The sequence below is a fragment of the Barbus barbus genome (assembly GCF_936440315.1).
Source record: "Barbus barbus genome assembly, chromosome: 25".
Classification (NCBI taxonomy): Eukaryota; Metazoa; Chordata; class Actinopteri; order Cypriniformes; family Cyprinidae; genus Barbus; species Barbus barbus.
The window spans coordinates 7,949,663-7,970,977 of record NC_136753.1 but is presented as its reverse complement, the minus strand read 5'-3'; the positions used below and the strand labels follow the sequence as shown (position 1 = coordinate 7,970,977).

Sequence of the window (21,315 nt, the reverse complement as noted above, 5' to 3'; positions counted from 1 at the left end):
ACTTTTTTTAACAACAATTTACATGTTGGTTTGAAAAGTTTTGTCAAAATTCAAGGTTATTTTAGAATGTCCTTCAATAGAAAAAGATGCTTTATGTTCGTAATGGTACCATTACTACTAATATAGAGTACTTAGTACTTTTTTGAAAGGCCATCTTTAGGGAAACTTGATTTTTGGCACCATTGGTGTAATTTCGGCTCCCGCCAGCCAAAGGCGGACACACTTACCAGACAATCCCTGATCCCATGATGATTGCCCACAACAAAATTCAGTATCTCATCATTGCTCCCCTGATGAGCTTCTGCTGCCCTCTTGTGTTCTGTAGACACCAAATCAGACAGAGATTCAACCATTTTATGAAGCCATTGACATCTATTTCCAAAGTATTGTATTTGTAGCTTCGTTCAATAACAAACACACCACATTAGAGAAGAAAATGGATGATTATGGAAGTAACAAAAATTACAAATGTCACTGCCGTTACCTGTACAAAGTAATCTCAAGAAGAGTGTTGCACACTTAGGCTGTTATACATCAAAATGTAGAAAACAATTAGAAAAGCAGAAAAACTGGCATCACCAATATGCTGATGACTATCCTGAGGGCAAAAAAAGAAAAAACATTCAATGTTCAAATGTTAATGTAATAAAAGTCACAATTAAAAGACAAGTTTCCTTTAATATGTTAGACTTGTAATGAAAAGGTTAAATACATTCCTTCTGTAATATAAAACAGCATACTTTGCTTAGCATTATTACTTAGCAATAATGTTCTGCCGAAAAGAAGTCAGACCTTGCTTACTGGATACTGAAAATAGCAGAGAAAAAGTTGTTGGGCTATATAAAAAGAGACGAGTAAAGACTACGATTTTTCCTCGTGAAAAACTTGCCTGCGGGTTGATACAAATGTCCAGTATACCAAAAGCCAGTTTTGTTTTCTCCAATATAGATGGGTCCATAATATGATTTTAAAAAGCTACACATCTACAATGGATGGTTTTACAAGTTTTAAATCAAACCCAATGAATTTCATTTTCAATCCAAAACTAAACCTCAGAGGAGATAAGCTACTAATAGAGCCTTCAAGTTATAGTATATTGTCATCTTTGGGTAAACCAACGTTTGTTTCCCATGAGACCAAATACATATACATAAATCACCTGCAAAAAAAAACTATGTATTTATAATGTGTTTCTCGTGGACCTTGATACTCCATAATAGCTACAGGTACATCTAAAAAAAATAGAATATCGTGAAAAAATTCATTTTTTCTTGTAACTTATTTCAAAAAGTTAAACTTTCATATATTTTAGATTCATTATGTAAAGTAAAACATTCCAAAAATTTTTTGTTTTAACTTAGAGCTCTCAAAAAAAGATCTCAAAATATTAGAATATTTACATTTGAGTTTCAATAAATGACCATCCATACAGTATAAATTCTGGGTAGCTCTTGTTCTTTGAAACCACAATAATGGGGAACACTGCTGACTTGACTGTGGTCCAGAAGACGATCATTGACACTCTCCACAAAGAGGGTAAGTCACAGAGGGTCATTACTGAAAGGTGTGGCTTTTCACAGAGTGCTGTATCAAAGCATATTAAATGCAAAGTTGACTGGAAGGAAGAAATTGGGTAGAAAAAGGTGCACAAGCAACAGGGATGAGCTTGAAAATACTGTCAAGCAAAACCGACTCAAACACTTGGGAGAGCTTCACGAGGAGTGGACTGAAGCTGGAGTGAGTGCATCTAGACTAGAGTCACCACGCTCAGACGTCTTCAGGAAAAGGGCTACCAAGCCACTTCTGAAACAGAAACAACGTCAGAAGCGTCTTACCTGGGCTGTGGAGAAAAAGAACTGGACTGTTGCTCAGTGGTCCAAAGTCCTCTTTTCAGATAAAAGTAAATTTTGCATTTCATTTGGAAATCAAGGTCCCAGAGACTGGAGGATGAGTGGAGAGGGACAGAATCCATGTTGCTTGAAATCCAGTGTGAAGTTTCCACAGTCAGTGATGATTTGGGCTGCCATGTCATCTGCTGGTGTTGGTCCACTGTGTTTTCTGAAGTCCACAGTCAACGCAGCCATCTACCAGAAAATTTTAGAGCACTTCATACTTGCTTCTGCTGACAAGCTTTATGGAGATGCTGGTTTCATTTTCCAGCAGGACTTGGCACCTGCCCACACTGCCAAAGGTACCAAAAGCTGGTTCAATGACCATGGTGTTACTGTGCTTGATTGGCCAGCAAACTCACCTGACCTGAACCCCATAGAGAATCTATGGGCTATTGTCAAGAGGAAGATAAGAGATACCAGACCCAACAATGCAGATGACCTGAAGGCCGCTATCAAAGCAACCTGGGCTTCCATACCACCTGAGCAGTGCCACAGGTCGATTGCCTCCATGCCACGCCGCCCTGATGCAGTAATTCATGCAAAAGGAGGTCCAACCAAGTATTGAGTGCATAGAAATGAACATACTTTTCAGAAGCCTGACATTTCTGTTTAAAATATCCTTTTTTATTGATCTTATGTATTCTAATTGTCTAAAACACTGAATTTTGGGTTTCATTATCTGTAAGTCTTAATCGAAATTTCAAGAAATAACGGCTTGAAATGTTTCCCTCTATGTGTAATGAATCTGTATAATATATGGGTTTCACTTTCTGAAATGAGTGACAAAAAAATTTATCTTTTTCATGATATTCAAATTTTTGAGATGTAGGGCCTACCTGTATTTGTAATCGTTTACCATTAAATATGTTATTTTGTCCATTTTTATTTTTTCGCTGGTGCAGATAATATTGTTTAGTTTGTACTATTTAATGAAGCTTCAAACTTTACTCATCTTTGTGCGTTTGGCCTGTCCACTTCTCTCCCCGTGTTTCTTGTAAAGAATCACTCATGATAAAGATAAATATTTTCCAGATTTTTTGACATAGGATTTATTAGCTTGTTCAAGCAATAGCGCCACTGTGTGGAGAAACGGTGGAGGCGCTATGTTCTGCTACTGTTTCATAAGCTCATAATGTAAGTTATTTGTCTTTATGGTTTTATTAGCAACCAGAGTAACAAAACATCTACCTCACTTAAAAACAGCTATTTGCCTTCTGCTCTCTCAGGTTTTTTTTTTATTATTAATTTGATAGTGTTATTCATTTGATGAATTGGGTTTTTTAAAGTCTTCATTTTATCTATCCAAAAAAATGAACTGCCGCTCATTGCCACCACACGAGCGCGCAGTGCTGTCATGCGCGCGCACCTGACACCTGTCACACTGTGACGAGTTTGTGGCTCCTGTGATGCACGAGAGCAGAGCGGATCTTCACGAGCGCGGAGAAACACACACACATACACCACCGAAGCTGGATCAAGCCGTCAGAAACCCTCCAAACTTCCACTGGGCCGGGCCAGCAGGCCAGCAACCCCCGATCTGGACCGATGTGCTGGCCGAGATGTCTCGACACATTTATATTAGGAATAAGATCGGCGAGGGAATCCAAGCGCCTATATTTCAGGTGACCATGTTCAGATTTGAGATAAGACATCATTTTTACTTTATTAATTTTGTTGGATAACTTTATATAACTAAACACAGATAGCTAGCTATTATGATATTTACTAGCCTGTATGAATAAAATCGTTTTAGTTGGTGTTTGCTTGGTATTCTCAGTAAAACTGTTTTGAATGATGAAGTACATACTGTGAAGTACACTGTTTTCAGTGGGTTCTGCAATTTTGTTGTTTTTATGGGGGTGTCAAGGGCACTTGAATGAATTAAAACGCAGACTTTTACTACGGTGAACTTTATCAAATCACATGAATTATTTGAAGCAGAAATAACTAGTTTGCTAGCATTATTATTTGAGTATATAGAGAATTCTTATGTCTTGACACCAACAATGAAGGAAACTCACCTAGCTCACCTGACTACATAAAGAACAGCCCTAATACAGTGAAATGAGCACACTGACCCACTTTTTGGTGGCCCTATTAAACCAACTTTAAAAAGAACAAGCTCTCTGACTATCCTCAACACTACTATAGAGCTCTAGGGATGCCTAGAAATAGAAACAAATCAGACCTGGCTAATTAATGTGTCCCTGTAGTGACTATTTTTTGTCAATCCGCCCCCATCTCTCTATTTCTCTCATCCTGTCTTATTCTCCTTCTCTTTTTTGCTCTTTCAAACTTCCTGTTGTTTGTACAGCTGTATTCTTTTTCTTCCCTGCGGTAAAGAAGGGTTAATATCTTTATGTAACCTCAAGCTGCATGACCGCTCTATACTTTTTTCCACTTCTAGTGTTATATCAGTCCATTAATAAATTGCACAGATAATTTACATTGATGCAAGTGGCTCTAATTACCGTATGACCTTCCCTCAGAAGGATTCTTCCCACAGTTTTATCGGCTGGCATCCTCCCTCCCATCACCCACATTTGGATCAGTTCCACGTTTCTACACAATGTACAGTGTACAGAATATTTGACCTATTTCTAATTGATTTCTGTGCTGCATTCAGTCTATATTTCCGTCTAATATTATTATTTATGTATTGCAAGTGTTTTATAACCTTGATAGGATCTCAGCAGGCAAATTAAGTCATATTTGGCTATTAAATTCAATACTGATCCTGCTGCTTATTCTGATCAATTCATTTTAAATATCAAAAATATGATTCCATTAACACTTATGCTAATTTTATATTCTCAAATGTAAAGGGTTGAGAAATGTCTGAAGCAATTCATTCATGAATTCATCATTGCTCCCTCTACAGGTGAACAGGGGAACATATTCAAGGCGTAGTCGACTGAAGAGGTCTGATGGCAGCACCACCTCCACCAGTTTTATCCTGAGACAGGTAAAGAAATGGCCCATTTCTGAAAGTGATCAAGCCCGGTTCTCAGAGTCAGTCTGGATCAATTAAAAATTGATTCACCATTTTTTTGGCTCAGTGAAATTATTCCCTCTAGACCAGTCACTTAAACATTAGGGCTGATAATCAGACACATCTAAAATATCACATTCTATGTCCTTATTTGTAGCTTTGTTCAGATAGGCTTAATGTGGTGTGATGCTTGAATTGTGTCTGCTAAAAACTTTTTCTTCGGCTCTAATCTCCATAATCACTATGAAAGGTGTAACTGTTGATATAATTTTTTAATGGACCCATGATAACATGAACAGATAACAATGAACAGATGCATTTTTATTAACTAACAAAGATTAGCCTACTATATGCTGTAACAAATCTGTTGCTTGTTGTTAGTTAATAGTAGATAATGGTAATTCCTTAACTAACACTAACTAATGGATCCTTATTGTAAAATGTTAGAATAATTTATAACTATAATCTGTTAAACTTTTAATTATTTTACACACACACATAATTGTGTGTGTGTGTGTGTGTGTGTGTGTGTGTGTGTGTGTGTGTGTGTGTGTGTGTGTGTGTGTGTGTGTGTGTGTGTGTGTGTGTGTGTGTGTGTGTGTGTATGTATGTATCTATATATACATGGAGAGAGATAGAGAGGTTGGATTTAAAAAAGTTAGAAAGTATGTTAATAAAAGTGGATATATTTATTATAATTTATTACATATCAATATATAATGTATTTATTGGATATATTTGTTTATATATTTATACTATTTACAAAAGCATAATAAAATTGTATTAATGTCATGTTAAAATTTGGTAAGATTTCAAATAGTGAGAATGTATATTCAAAGTGTCAAAGTGTCTGAATAATTTTTGGTCCCAAATATTTATAAGTTTTACTGGTAGTCCACTGTTTGACGAATTTATGGGTATAATATTTCACAGTTTACTTTATTTTGTTATCCTCAGTATAGTGTCCTGCACCCACTAGTAAAATATCTGATGTCTGCAAAAATAGCTGAAAAATCTGATATCTGAAAAAAATAATTTTTTGGTTTGACTATTGATATGATATTGATATATGTGTGTGTGTGTGTGTGTGTGTGACCCTGGACCACAAAACCAGTCTTAAGTCACTGGGGTATATTTGTAGCAATAACACAAATAAATGAAAACAGATATTTTGTAAATATATAAATAACAAGTGTGTGTGTGTGTGTGTGTGTGTGTGTGTGTGTATAATTTATATATATATATATACACACACACACACAAACTTATTTATGTATTAGCTAAATATTTGTTTTCATTTATTTGTGTTATGCTCAAATCTGGTTAGATTATTAAAATATATATGTTTTTAAAGAAAAGAAACATGTTTTTGATGGGAAAATAAAGCAAACAAACAAACAAAGCATTTAATGAGCAAAGAAAATGAAGAAAAGAGCATCACAGCAAATAAAAGGGAACATCCTGGAGAAAAAACCTGACTGTACATTCGAATGAAATGACAGACGGAAAGAGAGAATGAAAGAGGCAGAGGGAGGCTCTCTCTCATCAGCGCTCACAGTCAAGGAGAACACACGTCAGCAGCAGCAACTCTGACTGGAAGGCTGCTCGGCCAATCAGCATGCAGCTGGTTAACTGTGTCATCAGCCTGAGATTGAGGAAGGGTTCTCTCTCTCTCTTTCTCTCTAACCCTCTCTCACTCTCTCTGATGCGGGGAGCAGCGCCGTGCCGTGTATGTGTGTGTGTGAGCGTGTTGCTGAGAGATGATGAAACAACCGCGTCAGTGCGCCGTTGGGAAGCTTCTCCCTGCCTGAGGATGTGAGAGAATTGGAGGCTGAACGAGGGATCCACTCCATCCTGCAGGCCGAGCCGTCTGCACAGGCCTGCTTTCCCTCTTTTTCTCTCTCTCCAGCCACTCTTTCTCGTGAGGCTTCTCTCACCCTTTTTTCCCTTCTTGTTCTTCCTCTGTGGAGCAAGGGGATCGTCATCCCCCCATCGATTCTTTTTTGTGGTGGTGGCTCCCTCCTTCTCTTCCTCCTCCTCCTCCTCCTCCCCCTCTCTCTCCATCTCCACCACCACCTCCTCCTCTCTTTTTTTCTCTATTCTTCAAGAGGACCTCTTTGGAATAGCAAACCTCCATGTATGACAATTTGTACCTGCATGGATTTGAAGACTCGGAGGCGGTGAGTTATTTTTCTCGCGATCGGAATTGGCTATGGCTATATATAGTGTTTTCCCACTGGCTATGTGTGTGTGTGTGTGTGTGTGTGTGTGTGCTCGTGCTGAACACTGTCTCAGCTGTGTTGCACATACAGGGCCTGCGAGACTCGGTGTACCATGATTTTCTAAGATGCAGCCCACCGATCTCCGTGGGTGTACTATTGGGAGATGCTCATCAGAGGCTTGTGTGTGTATGTCTTTCAGTATGTGTTGTTAATAGCACACATTCCCATTGAAAAACCTATTCCATACGGTGCGTTTAAAGAACGCTACAGCAGAAAAAAAAAGCACGTCTCTCATTCATTTTTCAGTTGGAGTTTTTTTTTTCAAGATTATGATACGTGGCTTTCTGTTCTTTGTAGGACCTACCTGATCTCTTTAAGGTTGAATTTGTTTAGGGTGTTATCATATAGGTAAAATTGTAAAGCTTCCTTTATTGTGTGACTGTTAAAGGGGCAGAGCCATTTCTTGCTGATGTGTAGAATGTAATGAGTCACATGGCTTAGGTGCCCCACTTGAATGCCTCAAAATTAAATCGAGCCAGAAGTCTGGAAAAGCTATCAGGGATTGTGTGTGTATAAGTTAGAGGCCCTTAGAACCCACTGTAATTCTCATCAGATGTGTTCATTTTGGTGTTCTGTATGTACAGAGTCCATTTATTTAAGATACACTTCATAATCCATAATCAGGTTCCTGTGCTATTGAGGATGAACATATGGTATATGGTGTTGTATATTTAATCAGTATTAACATATAGATTTTTATGTAGGGCACATAAAATCATTTAAAATATGAATCAGCAAGCATAATATTTAAGAAACTTTGTTTAATGTTATCAATAAATGTACATTCCATCTAGAAGTTGTTTAACTGTGTAGTCTGTTCAAACACTGGTGTCAAAACATTTTCACGCAGAAAGTTGCTAATAAATTTCTCAAATATTTACAAAGAAATGTCAAGTAACACATAAATGTGAAATTTTGAAGTAGAAAGACTGAAATAGTATTTTCTTGTAAAACACACTGCAATAATTTACTCTAGTCAACTTCCGAGGGGTGGGGGGCGATTACAGTGTATGACTGGTTTTACATATTTTACGTAGCCTACTTCAAAATAGAAGTCTGGGAGAATTTATATTTATTTACTAATAAAATACAGCATTTGAACCACATTCATTGCACTATGCATTGCCAATCCAGTGAAATTGTGGCTGTAAACCTTCTGAGGTTAATAATAGCTTAATGAGAAAATATCTGTTCGACTTCATTTTGGGCCATTGTCTGTCTTCATGACATTATATATGAATCTTTAAAGGCCCTCCAAAGTCATTCTTCAGCAAAAAGACTGTTATCTCGTCAAAATCAAGGATGAAAGCCATTCATTTGAATTTTCGGGGTGGGGTTCTCACAATCATCACTTCTGCGGTGAAAGATAAGCAAACTTGTGCATTTTTTGTTTCCCGAATCAGGAGTTTTGTGATTGGACTCACCGGCCTCAATTGGGTCCCTGCTGAAGTAAGCTTGTGCGGAGCGGCTGCCTTCAGGGAAAAAGTGTTTCGCCATAGGCAGCGTGCTGAAATTTTTTTAGCCGACTGCGAGGCTTTTTCACTCTCTCTCTGCCTCTCTCTCTAATGCGATATTGACCCGATCATTCTTTTCACTGACTTGAGCTAATGTTGTTTCCAAATAGGATTAACAGAATACAGCTTCCTAGCTTCACTTATGAGCAGACCTCTCATTAATTAGAGGACGATGTACTTGCTGGTTGGATCTTCTTTATTATCTTAAAAGGGGAAAGTGTGAAAACCTTATGGTATGTGTTTTTATTGAGCTGATAGGGATCAGGTGCTTCTCTCTTGAACACGATGGAGCCGTCTAAGGACTTTATGGAGATTTCAGGTGAAAATGTTCAGGTTGTGTATTGTGAAGTTTTTCATGGTCCTGAGAAACAAGCAGTGAAGGTATGTATGCCTAAAGGAAACTAGATATGTTAATGCTTGAGTTTTTCAGGGTTTTTTTTTTTTTTAAGTATTTGTACTGTAAATTAAGTCTTTTTGCTATTTAGAGTAGTTAATGAACTTTGCTCACAACTGTTGGATGATAGAAACTAACAAGGAGACACGTTGAAATGAATGTATGGCAGAAAAAGGTGACGGAAGCTCATAATTACACACATTTATAGTTTTTGTTTTAAGATAATTGGTTTCGGTCCAGCTGCAGATGATTTTTAAGATATGTAAGTTTCCTGTTACTCTATTTTAGGATTCAGTATTTTTATATTTGTCTCAGACAGTGACCGATACCTCAAGGTGAGAATCCGAATCAGATGCCTCACAGTCCGAATCATTTTGATTCTGTATATCAAAATATGTGATGACTGATGTTTATCCATAAAATGCTGGGTAACATTTTACATTATCATATTCATGTTACACATAACAACTAAGTTTAATAAAAAATTACATATGAAACAAATGTAAATTATTGCATAATATATTACCTAATAAATGTATCTGTTGTTTTGTTGTTTTTAAAGATTGTAATGTAGATTGTGAATAAAAGGAGCTTACCTGAAGTCACCTTCAGCTGACAGGTGTATTTTTCTGTTTGCTTAAGAAGCATGTATCTCTATGGCTGACAGTTCTAGTAATAGAGGTACAGGTGGGGTTTTTTGCTGACCTGTGTTTGCAGCGGTCTGAATAGGAAAACATGAGTATCACAGACATAATGAAAATCCAGCAGACCAGACCAATGTGAATAATGGCCAAGGAAGATGGTTCTAGTGCATTGTAAAAAACGAATTGGTGAAATTTACCATTTAAAACACAAACAGCAGCTGTGGTTGCCAGAATTTTACAGTGAAAAATATGGTAGCATTTTTACAGGTTGGCCTTAAATTTACTGTAAAAAAAAAAAATTATATATTAACTGAAATGTTACTATGCTTAAGTACTCAAATCTGATTTAAACTTTATAAAAAGATAAATAATGAGGTAAATGGTAATATGCAGAAGGTGCACAGTGTCGTAAAAACACAAAACACCATCATGGTAATACACATGACACTAAAATAATGCAATAAACATTCATTTAACAGCATACGATGTAACATTAAACCCTAATGTGCATAAGTGACAAGAAGAACTTATTTAGCTTATTTTTTCACCATAAAGAGTAAGGAAACTTACTGTTAACCAATGAACAGGTTTTTACCGTAGTATATTTACATTCTTTTACCATTAAAATTCTGAATATGTTTTGCAGTGTGGATGGTCTGATCTTTTTTTATACACCAATGTTGTCAAAATGTATCTTTGGAGAGACGTTTCAGTTTAAATCTCTTTTCTGTGTCATTCTCATATTTCAAAATTGGGTCTTATTTTCCACTTTTGTACCATTGTGACAGTCTACTTTAAGGTTGTGCAAGGTTTCTTGAACCCGAAACAATTATTATTTAATTTTGCATGAGAATTTTTTTTACAATAATTCTGACCTGTGAGATTAAACAGTTTTTGATAGTCCACCTTTAAGACATCTATATGTAAGTTATGATTTGCTCCACATAGTGGGATATTTCAGTCTGCCATTCATCAACGCGTGCCAAGTATTTGAATACCGAATGAATATTGACATGCCAGAGGTCATATGTTTACAGTATGTGCTGAAATTTAGCAATTTTAGTAACTCTTCTGATTGGACCGAGCAAGAAAAATGCCATTTTATTTTTACTCTCCTCTTTTAAAAGCCATGACCAGACTGTGTGCATGCAAGTAATGTATGTGCTATCTGTTCGCAGGGTTCAGCTGATTCCTACACTAGCAGGCCATCTGATTCAGATGTGTCGTTGGAGGAGGAGAGGCCGGAGGGGGGTAGTCAGGGCCGGCAGGAGCAAGAACAACAGGCTGAACTGCAACTGGAGAGGGCAAAGGTCAGTGCAGACACAAACCACACTTACTTCATATTAATAAAGTATATGGTGCTTACCATATTCAACACATACTTCAGTACACAACAGTATACAATGCTTATTTACTGGTATGTAGCAGGTTACATTTGATTTTAAGATCATGAGCATAATAGTCTTATGCATTCTGATATAAATGATTATGTTTGCAGTAATAAAGAGATAATGTGTTTATTAATCTTATTTGATATTATATTAGTGTTTATTTATTTAAAAAATAACATGTCTGATTTTTGAAAGCTCATTTTTACCATTTACTTTTAAGATGTAGAAATAAAGTATATGCATTGTTCATATTATTTACAACAGTTATTTCTCCTATATCTTTTTTTATTATTAAAGCATAAATTAAAAATATCGGTAACACTTTACTTAATGCCTTTATATATAATGCATTATAAAAGTAGTTGTAATGCATTAATTATGCCTTGTAATGCACCTTATAATGCATTGTAAAATCTCATAACTGTAACCACAGTTAATACATTATAACACTTATCAGTTCAATGAGGTGGATTAGAACAAGGTGTACATTAACTGTGTAAAATGGCTTTTATATATATAATTATTTTTTACATTTTTTGTTTTAAAAAAAAAATGTAATTAAAAAAAACATCAATTTCCAGGCCAAAGCGGTGGCCTTTGCCGTAAAAACAAATGTCAGTTACTGTGGTGCGCTGGATGAAGATATGCCTGTGCCAGGAACTGCCATCTCATTTGATGCGAAAGACTTCCTGCACATCAAAGAGGTACTGTGGCCTGCTGGCCCATTAGTGAACAGGTCACTGCTGATTCAGATTCACTGATGACTTTGAATACAGAAAAATGCTAAGAGGGGATAAAGTTTTTCCAGCTTTTATGTCTTTTGTGCTTTTCTGTGATCCATATGCAGAAGTTTAATAATGACTGGTGGATTGGGAGGCTGGTGAAAGAAGGCTGCGAGATTGGTTTTATCCCCAGTCCCCTGAAGCTGGAGAATATCAGAGCACAGCTGGAACAGAAGAAAAGCCGTGTACAAGGGTAAGCAGACCGAGAACATACTTACCTACGTGAATGGAGCATTTGATTTTCCACAATCTCTTAGTCCTTAATATTCTGTTTGTTTATCAACCTGGCAAGGAAATCTTGGATAGTTTTCCAAAAATGTGCACTAATACATATTTCTAGGCTCATTTTTATGTTATATAATCTTTGATCCATTAATAAAAAGTTATTTTTGATGCCATTTCCATGTGTAGAAAACCAAATGCTCTATAGTTGCTATTCTATAGATAAAACAGATACAGTTTGTTGATAATATTATGTCTTATTATATGGATACAATAGAAATTTTGAAAAAGCTTTGGAAAGATTCTTAAAATATTCCATTCCAAAATGAATTAAGGGTGGTGGGTTTCAAGAACAGTGATGGCATTATAAAGAAAATTGGCTTTTGACTTTTAAATCTGTGAGCATGGCATTGCTTGAAGTTATAGGAAGTCCCAGATTAAACCCAGAAGGTATGGTGGGTTTGCATTTTTGTAGTTTCTCTCCAGATCTGAATTTTCACCTTTTGTTGTTGTTTTTTTTCTCCAGTTGCCTGTTACTTTATGTAATCAGGACTGTTATCTTGGCCAGAAACATTATGACTTGAATTTGACCCCGGATTGTACATTTATCACAGTTCACTGTACTTTCACTGCTGCTCATAATCATCATGTCTTAGCTACAGAAATCCAGAACCAGAGCCAGACTTTTGAGTACCGACATAAAGTCCAGTCTGCAGTGCAGTTTATTCTGGCCAAGAACCATCCACTTAAACTGACTGTCTGAAAAAGTAAAGCATCCATGTGTTTTTGTTTTGTGTTTTGTTTTGTGTGACATTTAAAGACAGAAAAAAATATTAACTGATACAAGAATAAAAGAGAGAGTAACAAAACAGTAGTTAAATATTGGTGCCACAGTCTCTGCAAGCAGTTGTAAAACTGTAACTGAAGAAATACATTAAGAATTAGTAATAAATATAGATTGTTTTTCCTGGACATAACATAAAATAAACAAAATATACAGTTGTACACAAGGATATATTTTTATAGTGTCTCAGCTGAATATCTTTCAAAGATTCAGTGCTATGAACTTCGCAGACTTTGTTCATTGCAGAAGCCTGATACTACACCATATAAACAAGCTTCTTTTTTTCCAGGTAGATTTATAAAAATGTTTGCAACTACTAGGAAACCAATTAGATTTGAGCTTACAATTTTGGAGAGTTCTTGTCATTTTAGTAATATTCATCAAATGGTCTATGGGTCTGAGGCTGAGGCTACCAGATGAAAGACTCGGTATCAAATTATGAGACAATTTACTTGAAACTTGAAATTATCCAAAAATACAGAATTTAGGGATTGTTTGACATTTGATTTGTTGAAAACTGGGTAAGTTAGGTGACACCAGTTTGCAGTTTGAAATCAGATGACTGACCCTCAAACCCAGGTGACTATCGATAACAATTCTACATACAGAATCAGTTCATGGACATTGACATAGAATCAGTGTGGGTCAGACCAGGTTTTGTGCATTAGCTATTAGAGATTATAATATTAAATATTTAGAGATTTAGAGAGTTGTCCGCTCAAGTGTGTAGGCACAATGACTAAAAATGTTCTATATCTGTCTCTGTTTGTCTGCTCATTTCTTTAGTAAGTCCAGTGGAAGCTCCTCCTCCAGTTTGGGGGATGTGATGTCATCAGGTGAGCCAATGAGCTGTTGGGGGTGGGGCTTTATGAGATGGGGGTGGGGTTACTGGAGTCTCCCCGAAAAAACGGAATCGTAGGCAATTCATCAGTGGATGATTTTACGTCAACACTGTCCTGCGTAAGGCTAAAGATCAAACGAGCAGCTTGTGAGCATGGGGCAGTGGACCATGAATGACTTGAATGGCTTTCTCACATTTGAAGAACTTGATGATACTCTATTCTGACTTCCCTTCTTTTTCCTCTTTTTACAGGCAAGCAGAAACAGAAAGTGGTAAGTGTGTCTACAGGATGGAAGAATCATCACCTAACCGTCCTGTCCAGTCATTGAAGAGATATATTCCTGCCACCGCTGTCATAAACACAAATTAGTCTCTACACTCATGACGTACTTTGACTATGCTGTGCTTTGTTATTTACCTATGATCTCCTCTGCAGACTGAACATGTGACTCCCTATGATGTTGTGCCTTCCATGAGGCCTGTGGTGCTGGTTGGTCCATCGCTGAAAGGATATGAGGTGGGTTGTCTCAAATGATGCAGAGGTGTATCATCGTCAAACCTGGGTTCTGGGTTTTCTGACAGAAAAACGCCTTTGTTAAAGAACGATCTGCAGAGTTTCTACAGGTGAATCAGCGAGTTCATCATAAAATAACATAGAACAGAAAATTCCTCCTTCAAGGCCAAAGCGCTTGCGTTCTTTGTTTATGACTGGCTGCGTGTCTGTGTGTGTGCATTTTGGGTTATTGATACCAGCAAAATATAATATCTATTCCAGTCTCTTCACACAGAGAAAACAAAAACATACTCCCCCTCTCCGCCGTTCTGTTACCACGGCAACAACCTTCCGGGGTCCAAGAGACGTCAGTGCTAGAAAGTAGAGCACGGTTTGAAATTAGAAAGAGACAGAAAAGGAAGAGAAGATCAGGAACATTGATGGAGGGAAGGAATCGGTGAGAGAAAAAAATGAAGGCATGTGAGAGACAAAGACAGGGCGACACAGTGAAGCAGAGAAAGTAAAGAAAACAAGCTCCTTTGCAATTTATAGGGGGTAACTAGATGCAGATTTGATTTTTATTTTATTTTTTGTAAGGATTTCATTTATTTATGCAGCTGCTTGGTATATAAATTACAGTAAGGCTTGTTTTATTGAGACTAAGTAAGTTTATGTGTTGATGAGGCAAGAGTTTTGTCCTTGAAATTAAATTGAATCTTTAGCTCTGTTCCAAAAACTGCCTCACTCCCTACAGGTTCAATAAGTGACCAGTATAGAACAATATAAGTGACCCAATTTGGAATGTAATTAATAGAGTGCAACAACAAGATTCTAGAAGTAAATCCCATTCATTTTCTCAATAGGGAACAATAACTCATAAACCTTTAAAGACAGACTTACTGTGAGCTGTGAGGTTGTTAATCAATGGTAATGCTTTTGTTCAAGCCATCAGCCTACATTATTTCAACTGACAGAATTCCTGGTGAATGCTTTTTATATATATAAATTAATAGTTGTATATGTCTGTTTTTAACTCAGTTATGTCCTTTGCAATGCCACAAGCTAAGTTTTCAACTCTGTCTCTGATTTGTTTCAAATCAATGTTTGTAATGCTGTGATTCTCCTTGTAGCAGCTTGGTTTGGTTCATAGCTTATAACGCTTAAAGAAAGACATTTTTAAAATGCCTAAGAAAAATTTATGAGAAAAGTACTTCCGGAAAGTTTGGCTTTGACATGTTGCTAAGGTACAGCACAATACCCTAATAAGCATAAACCTAAATATTGTTTTAGAATAGATCAAATATTATTGTTTAAATAGGAATTTATCATGTAAAGCGATATAAATACACACTATTAACCACATTTTAGTCATTCTCAATCACATTCAAATACACTTTATATCTTTTGTACAGGTAACTGATATGATGCAGAAAGCTCTATTTGACTTCTTGAAACACCGGTTTGATGGCAGGTAAGAAACAAAAGTAGTTTATATATGATTACACTGTCATTTCATCATGTTCCTGCACAACACAGAGAGATTTATAATACAGACTAATTTGTTATAAAGAAGACAGGGTGGCTTATATGTTATAATGAAAGATTTTCACTGCAGCTAACTTCAGATAATGTATTTATTGTCCTAGGATAACTATCACACGCGTGACGGCAGATATCTCACTGGCAAAGAGATCAGTGCTTAACAATCCCAGCAAGAGAGCCATTATTGAGCGCTCAAATACAAGATCCAGCCTTGGTAAGATATAGAGAGAGCCAAAACATGCCTCACAGAGGGTTATTAAAAAGAAATATTCCAGGTTAAAGTTCTGAGACATGTAATCAGCAACCACAGAAAATAATTTTGACTTATTCATCAGTTTATAAATTCAAGGAAATCCATCTGTACAGTAATGTATTACAAAGTCTGTGGTTCTAAGTGTAAGTGTACTGGAAGGTTTAAAAGAAAAATTGTGACACTGCATTTTTAAGGCACTGACACAAATTCATATGTTGAAACAAAAATTTATATTTAAGATGAAAAAATGTGTAAATAGTCACATCAAGTTGCACAGCATTTCTCATTGGCTGAATGTAAAGTTTCAATTTGTAAAGTTTTCTGTAGTTTTTTTTTAGAAATTAGAAGTAGCTATGCCTGAGAAACTTCCACTACGACTACAAATATTGTACCTTTTTTTGGAAACTGGTTGTTTAACCTAGAATATTCCTTTGATCTGACACACTGCCATCAAATGCAATATCAAAATCAGTCACTTCCAAGTCCTGATGGTTTTTGTTCTATTAGTGTGCAAACTGTAGACTGATAACTCTTTGTGTGATATACATGTACAGCTGAGGTACAGAGCGAGATTGAGCGCATATTTGAACTAGCTCGCTCGCTCCAGCTGGTTGTGTTGGACGCAGACACCATCAACCATCCTGCTCAGCTGATGAAGACTTCACTAGCACCCATTATCGTCCATGTCAAAGTGTCCTCGCCAAAGGTGTGACATTCAGAGACACTCGTGTCATGGTTTTAGTGTTTCATTAGAGAAAGACCAATCAAAATCTGATTGATCTTGCCTTGTAACCAACTCTTCTGTCCTGTAGGTCCTCCAGCGGCTCATCAAATCTAGAGGAAAGTCACAGAGTAAACACCTCAATGTACAGCTCGTAGCCGCAGATAAACTAGCACAGTGTCCTCCGGTGTGTCTTCTCATACATGCAAACATCAACACACCTGTGAAAGAAAACTACAGAAGTTATTCCAGTTTTGCGCACTTTTAACATAGTCTTATGTGTTTGTGTCTGGTATGGCTGTGCATATGTGTTCCTCTTTAATAGGAGATGTTTGACATCATCTTGGATGAGAATCAATTGGAAGACGCATGTGAGCACCTGGCTGAGTATCTTGAGGCGTACTGGAAGGCAACCCACACCTCCAGCAGTACCCCACTCAACCCTCTGCTGGGCAGAAACCTCGGCCCCGCTGCCCTGGCCCCTTACACAACGTCTGCCATATCTGGCTTGCAGGTGCGCAATCACACAAACACTCTACCCATATAAGCATTTATAAGGTGTTTATAGACTTTTCAGTCAATATTTGGTCAGAATTTTGATGAATGTTTAAAGCTAAGTGACCTATGTGTCTTGATTGGTTAATCACTGGTCCATTTTAAATAGTCCTGTGTTGTGTTTTAAAGTTTTATACAAATATTCACTTTAGGCTTCATAGCTGATGAAATTTCAGCTTTTCTACCACAGCAATAAATTATATTTTGAAGTATATTAAAATAGAAAAAATGTAATAATACATCACAAAATTACTTTTTTACTGTATTTTTCAAATAGTCAAAAATTTGAAAAAATCAAATACATGCAGCCTTTGATGAGCATAAGACACTAAAAACATCAAAAAATCTTGCTGATCCCAAATTTTGAACAGTAGTGTTTAATACATACATATTACTGTTTAAAAGTCAGTTCAACACTTTTTTAAATGTTTTTGAAAGAAGTCTCTTATGCTCATCAAGGCTTCATTTGTTTGATCAAAAAAATGTTTCAAATGGTAATATTGTCAAATATTATTACTCTAAGTAACTGTTTTCTGTTTTTATTTATTTTAAATTGAAATGTATTGTAAAGAAAGTTCAAAAGAATAGCATTTATTTGAAATGGAAATCTTTTGTAACATCAGAAATGTCTTTACTGTTACTTTTGACCAATTTAATGCATTCTAAACAAATAAATTGCTAAATAAATTTATTATTTTCTTTCCAAAAAAAAGATCAAACTTTAATTTAAGGTCCAATTCTCGCTATTAACAAACCATTAAGTACGGCTTTTGCCTCAGTAAACTCCTAATTTGCTGCTTAGCTGTTAAGTTTAGGTATTGCTTAGGATTAGGGATGTAGGTCATGCAGAACATGTGCTTTATATAAGTACTAATAAACAACAAATATGTTCAAAATAGGCAAGCTTATAAGCAACAAGTTAATAGTAAGAATTGGTCCCTATACTAAATTGTTACCAAAAATGAAAAAAAGGTAGTGTTTATAGTAAAACTAGTACAGGCTCTTACTTTATGTGGTACTTATACATCAGAACCAACAGGGGCAAAAAACACGGCAAGCCAACCACACCGGGGACCACTCCACCCCCAACGAACGGCGCAACCTGATGACCTCAGATGAGAACTACCACAACGAACGAGCGCACAAGGGACGGAACCGGGGCTCCTCTGGATCGCAGCACGGCGGCAGCGGTCAAAACCACCACTACATGGAAGAGCAGCAGGGCTACCAGGACCCCTACCAGGACACCTACAAGCCCCACCGCAACCGCAGTTCCCCAGGCAGCTACAGCCAGGACTCACGACACCGGCTCTGAGCCACCCTGCCCCGTTTCGTCCTCCAAGCCTGAGCCACAGAGCCACCGAGCCAAGATGGCTTCTGTCCAGAATTGTATACATCTTCCATTACATTTTCGTTTTGTTTGGGTCTCTTGAGCTGCAAAGCAGAAACTGTTCAACCCCTCCTGAACCTTCGCCATCTGACCAAAGCCTGCATTTCCGTCTGCTTATACAAGGCTCATCGTGTCTGCCTGGGATAAGGGAACCTTTCGACATGAAACGTTACAGTGGTTATGCTTTCACATGTTAATATGCTTGTTGATTTTTTGTTGATTGTGTTGCAAAAGGGCAGGTTTTACTTCTACCAAGCAACCATTTAACTTCAAAACCGAATGATTGGTTAGTCCTTAAGAGCAAATATTCTGTGAAGCTAGCAATGGCCGAGAATCAGACAGTTGTAAAGGGTGTATACAGGATACCGGAGAACTGAACAAGGAGCTCAGTTAGTCTTTATGTCATTATTGCCAGCATGTTACCTGACCGCATGCTTCCCCTGTCATTAGTGCATAATTTGAGCGGAAATAGAATGATGCTGTGATCATTACCTGTAAGCAGGCCCCCGAGAAAGTGGCTGACGAACTGGAACATTTCACTAACGCAACACAAACCTACTGCCAGCTGTCTTTTCTCGCAGAAATGGAATCTTAAATACCATGATCTTAGAGTTTTCCAAAGCCTCAAAATCCTAGGCAGTGGAATTTCCACATAACTTCTGCCGTAAACAGCAGGAATCTTAGATTCAGCCACAGCCAGCCAATCATCTGTGCAGGTTAGCTTGGTGCACTGCATTCTAGCCCATGGACTAATTTCTTACCAGGCATTATTTTCTAGTTAGGAAGACAGCTTAAAGAGATGCATAACATAGGAATGCTGAACAAAAGTGTTGCTGTGACCTAGTCCTCAGTAGAGTTAGCAAGCATTGACATCTTATATCTTTTCATCATTTAAAAGCTGAAATTAAGGCACTTTTGGTACACTGTAATTTAAATAGCTCTCAAGGGTGCTTGGTGTCTATTAAAAAAAGACCATTTTTCTCAGCACTACATGTAACTCTAGGATGAACAGGTCAATTTAGTTCTGATTCTTTAGGAGTGACTGGCACCCTGCGCTCCACCCTGCCAACTGGAGCTGCCACATCTCAAAAGCTACAGACTAAACCCGACCCCTAAAGTGTCGTTCTTCTACTTATTATACGTTTTCAGTGCGAAAGGGGACTGGCAGAGGACAAGTAGATCTTCAACATATGGAAGCAGTTCAGACCTGGACCTGAAACTTACAGACCCAAGGCCTTGGCAAACCATGGATTTCCTCGCCTGCATATTCTCACCTTATTGATTTATGCTAGTTTGTGCATTTTCAGAAGAATACATTTTAAAGAAAAAATCAACTCGGAAAAGCTAAGGACCGCAACGAGTACATTCTGTATGCATTTGTCTATGAGCATGCTTCTCTGTTAATTATATAATGAGGATGAATGAACACAAGGAATTTGGCAGTCGATGCCCATTTGACTAAAAAAAAAAATTCATCTCTGAATTTGCTGCCTGAGACAATCAGATGGAACTTCTCTGTAAAACCGGAACGTTGTTCATCCCTTCCCATCATCCTGCCCTCTCCCGTTTCACAGCAGCTTCATCTGAGCTCCAGATAAAAGAATAAAAATGTCAATTTTTCCTTTTTTTGTGAACTTGAAAATTAAAGATGGAAATGCAAAATTGCAAAAAATGCATGCATATCATTTTAATTTATAACAAATTTGAAAGAAAACGTGTTTTATGGAATATACTTGTGTAAAAGGCAAATCTAGCAGTATTTAAGTTATTTTACAAAAAAGAAAAGAAGAAAAAATAAATGGTCATTTTGAAACTGTCATATTTATTTATTCATTATAGACTTGTTGGAGCCATTGGTTTATTGGCATTACAAAGGCCATAATCACACCACAATAAGATGGATGACTATTAAAACAGGTGCATTTTGAAAAGCTGATTTAAAAGTACATTTCTGTGTGTCAAAAAACATTGCATTGTACCATCTCAAGCTATGCTCTGTAAAATTTTACAAGGAGAGACTCAAACCGGTTTGTTAGAAAAGCAATCGAATGCTGATATTTGTACAAAGAGCCATGTTTCCATCAACAAATGTTTACTGTAGAAAATCATAGTAACAGGGTTAACAGAAATATATATTCCCTTAGCCTCACAGAACTCATCTTTTTTTTAGGAAGCCACATTGGAAAATACAGAAAATGAATAAAAATGTTACTACGATTTTGTTAGTGTGACTACAATGTCACCGAGTAAAAATAGAGCAGAACAGCCTGTAATAAAACAAAGCTGCCATCAGCTATTAAAAAGCTAAAGCGCTGAAGGACACAAGAGAAACGCCTTAGTAAAGTCACCAAGATATTGTAAGGCAACAACAACCAGGAAAACGACTTGCCTTTTATTTTCTTCTCTCTCTCTGTCTTTCATTAACTAAACGATGTATTCCTGTGGAAGTGGAACATTATACGTTTTTTTTTTTTAAGGCGTTCTTGCCTCTAGATGGCATAAGAATCACAATTTTTTTTACTGATCATCTTAAAATTTAAAAACAAAGGCAATGAAACCTTTA

General features: G+C 36.9%; 1 protein-coding gene across 1 annotated transcript; it reads left to right on the top strand.

Annotated features, from left to right (window-relative positions):
• Positions 1-7,019: 7,019 nt before the first annotated feature.
• On the top strand, positions 7,020-20,556 carry LOC306845409 (voltage-dependent L-type calcium channel subunit beta-4-like; the record flags this gene model as incomplete). Its single annotated transcript, XM_079378187.1, has 13 exons — positions 7,020-7,064; positions 10,897-11,028; positions 11,691-11,813; positions 11,957-12,084; positions 13,744-13,793; positions 14,051-14,070; positions 14,235-14,315; positions 15,704-15,762; positions 15,938-16,047; positions 16,641-16,792; positions 16,899-16,994; positions 17,133-17,321; positions 18,393-20,556. 13 exons carry the CDS (start codon positions 7,020-7,022, stop codon positions 18,675-18,677), a joined length of 1,470 nt encoding a protein of 489 aa, XP_079234313.1. The 3' UTR covers positions 18,678-20,556.
• Between the last annotated feature and the right edge of the window lie 759 nt (positions 20,557-21,315).